This window comes from Antechinus flavipes, chromosome 3 (assembly GCF_016432865.1).
Source record: "Antechinus flavipes isolate AdamAnt ecotype Samford, QLD, Australia chromosome 3, AdamAnt_v2, whole genome shotgun sequence".
NCBI classification, from domain to species: Eukaryota; Metazoa; Chordata; class Mammalia; order Dasyuromorphia; family Dasyuridae; genus Antechinus; species Antechinus flavipes.
The window spans coordinates 619445353-619453924 of record NC_067400.1 but is presented as its reverse complement, the minus strand read 5'-3'; the positions used below and the strand labels follow the sequence as shown (position 1 = coordinate 619453924).

The 8572-nt window shown below is 52.7% G+C and overlaps 1 protein-coding gene across 2 annotated transcripts in view; it reads left to right on the top strand.

Annotated features, from left to right (window-relative positions):
• The first annotated feature begins 3367 nt into the window (after window positions 1-3367).
• KCNN4 (potassium calcium-activated channel subfamily N member 4) overlaps window positions 3368-8572 on the top strand; it is a 12570-nt gene continuing 7365 nt past the window's right edge. For both annotated transcript variants that reach the window (XM_051989568.1, XM_051989567.1), the window contains exon 1: window positions 3368-4204. In XM_051989568.1, coding sequence (XP_051845528.1) covers window positions 4052-4204 — 153 coding nt within the window. In that variant the 5' untranslated portion in view covers window positions 3368-4051. The remainder of the gene's footprint in view (window positions 4205-8572) is intronic.

The window sequence follows — 8572 nt, the reverse complement described above, 5'->3', positions numbered from 1 at the left end:
TCTTGTTTGCTTGTTTGTTTTTTCCCCTTTTGGTCTGATTTTTCCTTTTGGGGGGTGTTCTTATTTGTTTGCTTGTTTGTTTGTTTTTTCCCCTTTTGATCTGATTTTCCCCTTTTAGGGGGTGTTCTTGTTTGCTTGTTTGTTTTTTCCCCTTTTGGTCTGATTTTCTCCTTTTGGGGGGTGTTCTTATTTGTTTGCTTGTTTGTTTGTTTTTTCCCCTTTTGATCTGATTTTTCCCCTGCAGCTTGACGGATGTGGAAATATATTTAGAAGAACTGCACATGTTTAACCTAGAGTATCGTCTTGGGGGCGGGGGGGGAGAAAAATTTGGAACACAGAGTTCTCCAAAGGTGAATGTTGACAACTATATTTGCATGTTTTTGGAAAAAATTAAAAGTTATTATAATTTAAAAATACATAAGAACATAGAACGTCCAAGCTGGAAAGATCATGGAGTATAGAATATCAGCCCTAGATCAGGATATAAAATGTCAGAGCTAAGAGGAGCCTTAGAACAAGACATCACTCCTGTCTCGGCTTTTCCTTTTTCTCCTGAGCTCTTATTCTTTTTCTCTTGGCGCATGTTCCTCTCCTTTTCTGCATCAGTAACCGTTCCTCTCTCTGGGATTCCCATTGTCTCTTTATCTGGTCTCTGGATCCGATTCCTTGCAGTTTCTCCTGTGTCTCTCTGGGGGCAGTTCTCTCCCTCAATTTCCCGGGGATCTGGCTTTCTCCGAGGAGAGTCTAAAAGGTGTCACAAGAAGAGAAACAGAGACAGAAACAGGGAGCGGTGTGGATCTCAGCATCTCTGCGGTGTCTGAGTAGGTGAGACTTAAAGCAGGAGTTCTGTACTCGTGAGTATGTGGATTGTGGGAGACTGGGCATGTCTCTGTGGCTCCTGAGCTCCTGCCCAGCGTGTGGGCATCTCTCCCAGAGGCTGCGAGATTGGCAGAGGGGCATTTGTGTGTGTGTGTGTGTGAGTGTGAGTGTGGTGTCATTGTGGCTGTTGTGTTTGTGTGTTGCTGGGTGTGTCCCTCTGTGTGTATCATGTTCCCTGTGTCTGGCCATACGAAGCCGGTGTGTGTCATTCTGTGTAGGCTGCTATGTGTCATATTTGTGTGTTGCTGGGTGTGTAGCATGAAGGAAAGAGCCCTAAATGGATCGTCACAAGTCCTGAGTTCCAGTCTCAGTTCTGTCTCTAACTTGCTTTGGGAACTCAAGTCAGTCAGTAAGTCAATCATCAAGCAGGGATTTATTACCAATCATGTTCCAGGCACTGTTAGGTAGGGAAAGGATCCATTTAAGAGTTTAGTTCTATCAAGGAATACATGTGTAAGCATGATCAGAATACGTACAGATAACAACAAGGTAGTCAGTCCTTTGGGACTCAGTTTCCTCATTTTACAAATGAGGATGATAATAGCACCTACACAAATATATTATTGTTATGAAATCATCAAAATAGAACACTGAATTTAAAGTCAGAGAAACCTGACTTCAAATCCAGTCTTAGACACTCGCAGGCTAACTGATCTTGGGCAAGTCACTTGTCGTTTTGCCTCAGTTTCCTCATATGCAAAATGGGGCTAATAATTATAATCTTGCTCAAAGAGTTGTTCTGAGGATTAAATGAGATGACACATGTGAAGTGCTTTGAAAGTCTTTAACTGACCATTTAGATGAGAGATATTATTACTTTTATTATTAAACTCCGAATTTAAGAGCTCCTTTGAAATCACTTCTTCTAATCTCACTCATATAGGAATTGGGATTTTCCCAATGAGCTGGAAGGGACCTCAACAGCCATCCGGTCCAAGACTCCCTTTCCAGCTTTACAAATAGGGAAACTAAGGCACAGAGAAGTAACATTGCCTGATATCACAATCCAAAGCAGGATTCGAATCCAGTTCTTCTTGATTTCAAGGACATTCCAAAAAGAACAAGTCTTCTTGACCCAATCTATCCTGACTGGGTACAGTCTCTTTGGTGGAGAATGGAGCAGGCTTTTGGTTAAACTTCCTCCCTCGTGGTCCCGACATCTCCTCTCCAATCAGTCCTCTATTGATCAAGACCATAGTCAACTGCTTTTTGGAAGAACTGTGCCATTCTTCCCCTGTTGCTGCACCCTAAGTTAAAACCCTGGTCATCCTGTGTTAGTTACAACTCTAGTTCTAAGATTCCTTCCGGTTCTAAGATTCTGCGTTCTAAAGTTCCCCCTTGCTCCTAGATTCCTTCCGGTTCTAAGATTCTGCATCCTAAAGTTCCTCCTTGCTCCTAGAAATGACGTTCTATATTCTAATCAACCAACAAACATTTATTGAAGATGTGCTATGTTCCAGGTACCCTGCTAGGTAATAAATGCAACATTTCCTGTAAGCTCTCAGAGAACTTACGTTCAAGCAAGATAGAAAATGTGCAAACATGAGTTTATACAAAAAAATATATATATACAAGTTCTTTAAAGGAAGGAGAAAAATGAAAGAGGGAGGGGAAGGGCCAAAGCTAGCAGAGGCTGATGGTCAAGAAAGTTAGGGTTCCATGAGGAAAAATGTGGGAGGGGGAGTGTTCCAGATGTGGGGGCTGCTGTGTAAAGCCACAGAGAGGAAATGGCGAGCCACGTGTGAGAAACGTCAAGTGGCTCATTGTGTCGGGACAATAGAATGTGGATGGGGAAGAATACTGTGTGAAAAAATGACTGAAAAGAGGGTTAGCTTGAGAACACCTTTGGGTGCTAAAAAAGTTGACATTTTCTGCTCTAAGAGCCCCTTTATCTCTGACACTGCTCTTTGGCTACTTTTCCCTCTGAAATTCTGTACTTTAAGGTCCTTTCAGCTTAAAAGATCCCAGAGTTCTAAGTTTCTTCCCAGCTCTGAGGTTCTATGTTCTAAAATTTTCCTGAAGTCTGATATTCTTCGTTCTACCTTTCCTTCCAAGGCTGATATGATCCTTTATAGCTCACACGTTCTTTGGGGACTCCCAATCTTCCTTTTAAACCTAGCGGTTTTTCTTTCTTTGCTTTCCTCTCCCCAGCGCCCAAAAAAGTTCTGGTACACAGTAGATGCTTAGCAAATGCTTCCTGGTTGACCGGGCGATCTGACGATCTATGGTCCAAGTTTTTCCCCCGGTTCTAACCTCTGGTTCTGTCCTCGGGTTGACTCTGAGGGTTTGGGGGCACGTGAAAGTACGCTGAGACATCTGCTTCCACCAGCCGCTGGCACTTCCCTGGTCAGGGGAAAGAGGGAGGGAGGGAGGGTGTCTGGAGGCGGGGGAGAGGGCCCTCAGCCCCTCCTTAGCCCCTCCTTAGCCCCTCCCTGCCTGGCAGCCGCCGGCTCCGGTTAGGTCAGGCCCCTCCCTCCCCGCCTCCCTGCCCTCTGGGTCTCAGCCTCTGGCTGGTACAGAGTGCAGATATCGCACTGGCTCCCGGCACCGGACGGTGCTCATTTGCAGCTTTCCGACCAAGCCCCCTCTGTCTGGCGCCCTCCTTGATTCTGCTCTTTCTCCACGCTTTCTCTCTGAACTCTCGCCTCTCTCGGACTGCCCGAGCTGCCGTTCTCTCTGAGATGTCTCCGAGCGGTCCCTGGGCTATCTCTGGAGCGATCCCTGGGCGGTCTCGGAGCGGTCTCCGGGCTATCTCTGAGCCGTCCCGGGGCTATCTCTGAGCGGTCTCTGGGCTATCTCTGAGCGGTCCTTGGGCTATCTCTGAGCGGTCCGGGGGCTATCTCCGAGTGACCTCTGGGCTGTCTCTGAGCGGTCCCCGGGCTTGACCTCTGGGCTTCTCGGGAATTCTGGCCAGGCTCTGAGTTTCTCTAAGCACTGTCGGGCTCTCCCCAAACTTTCTCCGGCTCTTTCCGGAGCGCTCGTGCTCCCGGCCCCCCGCCCCCCGGCTCCACCAGACTCCTTGGCTGCGCCTCCCGGCTTCTGCGGCTCCCGCGGCTGCTTCCCCAGCTTTCCGCTAGCTCCGGAGCCAGCTCTGGCGACGCTCTGCGCGCTGGGCGGGGGCAGCTCCGGGCCCTGGGGGCGGGCTCCCCCCGGCCCCAAGGCCCCCAGGCCCATGGAGCGGGTGCCGGGGCTGGGCGCCCTGAGGCGGCGGAAGCGGCTGCTGGAGGAGGAGAAGAGCCTGGCGGGCTGGGCGCTGGCCATGGCCGGAGTGGGGATCGGGCTGATGGTGCTGCACGCCGAGATGCTGTGGTTCGGCCAGTGCCAGGTGAATGGGGGCTGGGCCGGGGACGGCGGGGCGGGCGGGGCGGGCGGGCAGCCTCCCGTCCGGGAGGACGCCCTGAGAGCAGAACGCGCGCGCGGCCCCGAGGGAGGCCGGGAGGGAGAGCCAGACTTTGGTTCCTGGGCAAGGAGAGTGGTCCTCCGGGGGATCCTAACCCTGCCGTGGAAGGAGCGGGGAGGGGGGGGCGGCCACCCCCCTTGCCTTTGTTCCCCGAGATGCTAGAGAGTAGCAACTTGTTTCGGAAAGTTGAGCTCCTTATCTAACGGTCTGACTGTGGGGCGGGACCGCTGGGCTGGGATGACAAGCCAGAGAGCAGGGAACCTCCCTCCAGAGAGCCCAGACTGGGCTTCCCAGCCGCCCCCATCCGTTCTCCAGCGGCCTCAGTGACTTCCCCTTCTGGGGCAAGGCTTCGGGCTTCTCCCCGCAGCTCCCCAAGGGGATGCCGGTCTCCCTTCAGATCGGGCAATCCCAAAGCTCTGGCACCCCAAGGGTCAAGGAGGGAATAAAACCGCCTGGATCAGCGGGGACTGAGGGATGGTCCCGTCCTGTTAGGGGTCCGGTAGGGCGAGAGTAGCCAGAAATGGGCTCCTGAGAGTGGAGAAGTGAAGGCTGGGAAGGAAGCCCAGTTCCCAGGGGTGGGATTGGTGGGATCAGGATGAGGTTCGCCAGGGCAGGTGAAGCTGGGACAGGTCCCTGCAAGCCTCGGGCACATTCCCTAGCTCTAGGGGAGGGGAAGAGAGAGGGAGGAATGGGCCATAGAATGAACAGATGTCAGCAAATAGGAGGTGGGATGATGGGAAAATAGGGGATGGGTTGGAGGGCACAGCTCTGTAGAAAAGAATAAGGAGAATCCTGGGCAAGTTGGAGGAAGGAAGTGACTGGAGAATAGAGGGCATTTAGTGCAGAGTTTAGGGAAGGGATCCAGAGGCCAGATTTGGGGGATATGTTGGAAGCAGAATGGGGGACAGGGTTCTGGGAAGGAGCTGAAGGTGGGGTCAGGGAGAGACCTGGGGGGTCCACCTGGGGACAGAGCCGGGGACCCCGGTTTCAGCAAAGCATTTGACTGAATCTTGTTATATTTGTGACTTAGCCAGTGAAACGTGGAAACAACAGTACACTTATGTAAACTTAGAATTGGTTCAATGACCAGTTCCAAACGAAGGGACTGATACCAGCTTGGAGGGAGGCCCGTTCCGAAGGCCTCGATGCTCTGGCCTTGGCCCTGTGATGTTTCATCACCGGCTTGGACGGAGTCCTAGATGGCCCGCTTATCAAATGTGTCGACGGCGTGATGCCGGAAGGGATAGACGACACACTGCCTGATAACATCGGGATCTGGAAAGATCTCAGCGGGACAGACCTGAAAGTCCAAAGAAATCCAGTGAAAGTCAATAGGGGGTGAAGAACTTTGGCTTAAAAGCCACACTGCCTGATAACATCGGGATCTGGAAAGATCTCAGCGGGACAGACCTGAAAGTCCAAAGAAATCCAGTGAAAGTCAATAGGGGGTGAAGAACTTTGGCTTAAAAGCCATTTTCTCAAGGGTAGACTGGGAGTACTAAAGGTGGCCGGACTGTGACGCAGGGTGTTCTCGGTGGCCTGCGAGCTCCGCGTGAATCGCCAATGGGGCACGACACCCCCCAAACCACCCCTGTGGCCAGAACGAGTGGAGGGTGTTTCCTGGCCAAGTCAAAGGTCAACTGGAAGCTTGAGTTTAGTTCTGGGAGACGAGGAGAAATCAGGGAGGAGAGTGGCCAGAACAAAGTGAACCGAGGCTCTTGTCGGTTAAAGACACTGGAGGTGTCTGGAGAAGAAAAGTACAAAGGGAACCGGGATCACCGCCTTCGAAGTCTCAAAGGGCTGTTAGAGATAAGGGGGATGAACCCAGGCCCATTGGATGTCAAAGGGCAGGACTGGAGCCGTGGGGAAAGAGCGTGGGAAGAGAAGGAGTTATGGAGAGGTAGATTCAGCTCCACACCAGGAAAAGGGCCTGAGCTTAGAGGTGCTGAAAAGCAGAGCGGTCTGCCTGAGAGGGAATGAGCTCCCCGTCTCTGGAGAGCTCCTAGCTGGCTGCCCACTTGTTGGCTCTGCTGGAGAGGGGAGGAAGGGCAGGTGAGGGAAGGAGGGGGCTCTTAGGTGAGATCATGGCTGTGGAACACTTCATTCAGACCACAGGAGCTAGCTAGCTATTATTGGTCAGGTGTGGGCTGGACGGGCGGCTGACCTCCGAGCTCCTATAATCCTGTGGCCGAAAGGTGGGGCTGGGAAACGGGAGGAGACAGAAAGGGAAAACTTAAGGAGGGAGGGAGAGGCAGAGATAATGAGGGACTGAGCAGGGCCCAGCTTGGGGGGGGAGGAGGGGGAAGGGATCTGGAGAAGGGAGAGACCGAAGCTGCGCTCCCCCTCCCCACAAGATGGAATGACTGGGCTGAGGAGATCCAAGGCTCTCTGGAGTTGGGCATGTCTTCTCTCCAGCCGGGGAGTCCGATAAGAACATCAGGCGGGAGGGTGAGTGGACTGGGGGCCAAGAGGCACTAGGGGGTGGAGCTGGCCCGCCATCGGTGCCAACAGGAAGCAAGGCCCGGAGTCGACCTACCGCTCCCACGCTCTGGCTCCCACACCCTCTGTTTGCGGGGGGTGATCCCCCCCCGCCACCTCCTGCAGCCCGCCTCCTCTGAGGGGTGACCTCCACAAGCATCGAGACCCTACAAGACCCCCCATCTGAGGCACCCCCCTCCTCCTCCACCAGCCCTGTCCCCTGAATCCCCTGGTGAAGGGCTAGGGGCAGTTCTCAGGCTGGACCTCAGTTTCTTCTTCTATAAACTGGGAACATTAAGCCTATATAGGCTCTCTGTCCTTGGAGGACACTGCTTCCCCCTGCCTGAGCCCACTCTGAGCCCTTTTAAGGGACTCTAGCCCTGTTCTTCAGGGAGGGCCACTCATTCTAGTACATAAAGAGAGGGAGCGAATGTGAAACTGCAGAGGTGCAGGGGGAGGGATGGACAAAAGTGGGCCAGTCAGAAAGACGGACAGAGGCAGATGCCCAGATACACAGAGAGACAGACAGAGACCCTGACAGAGCCGGCCAGGGCCAGGGCCAGAGAAAGGCTGAGGAGGTGACAGAGGAGGAGAAACAGACGTAGCTACGTGAACCAATGAGCACGGACAGCTGAAGAAGGCCAAAATCCAGAGGTGGACAGAGGGAGACAAATGGACAGAAGGAGACATCCAGAAAGACTGAAAACCTCCAAGGGAGACAGAGGCTAAGACAGAGAGGGGGTTGGGGGATTGGAAACAGCCACGTGGACAAATACAGACAGAAAGATAATAAATCAAACGTCAAATAAGTGAAAGACAAGGAGATGGAGAGAGACAGAGAGAGACAGAGACACAGAGAGATTGGGGGATTGGAAACAGCCACGTGGACAAATACAAATGGAAATATAGTAAATGAAACATCAAATAAGTGAAAGACAAGGAGATGGAGAGACACAGAGACAGACAGAGACAGAAGGAGAGAGACAGAGACAGAGAGATTGGGGGATTGGAAACAGCCACATGGACAAATACAGATGGAAAGATAGTAAATGAAACATCAAATAACTGAAAGACAAGGAGATGAACAGACAGAGACAAAGACAGACAGAGAGAGACAGAGACAAGAGTCCAAGATTGAAATAGAGAGATGGGAAAGGGTTGTGGAGACAGACCCAACTGACAGAGAATGGGATAATCAGAGACATCGAACGGGGGCCGGCTAGGGAAGGGAGCTGGAGACAGGAACATAAACCCAGACACCAAAGGGTGAAAGAGATAGAAAGTTGGTGAGATCCAGTTGAAGGAGAGCAGGAAGAAAACAGAGGGGGACAAAAGGCAGTCTTGACGACAGGGGAGGGAGCAGAGCCTGTCCTTGGGGAGAGGGGTGTCGGGGGGACAACAGCCTCATTGTTCCCTTGAGGAAGACAGGGAGAGGAAGTTGGCAAAGGTCGATAATCAAGGCAGCGACCAGGGCTGGGCAGCTTGGGAAGAAACAGGTGCTGCTGCTCGGGAGCCTGCTTCCCCGCGCGTTTCCCTGAAGTGATTCCCCGGTTCCCTCAGCACCTCGCCCCCTCCCCCCTGAAAGGACCCGGGACTCTTAATCTCCATCCCCCACGGGGACCTGGACGTCCCGCTCTCCAGCCCTCTCCCTCGGAGAATTGTTCCGATGTGTTGCCAAAGAGAGAAAATATACACTCAGTTGTGGTTACTGGAGGACTCAGGCTTCCGGCCCCTGAGCCCAATCCGGGCCATAAGCCAGGCTGGTGGGATGGGCCCCAGCGTGGGGGGAGGGAGAAGCTCAGGACAGGCCCGGAT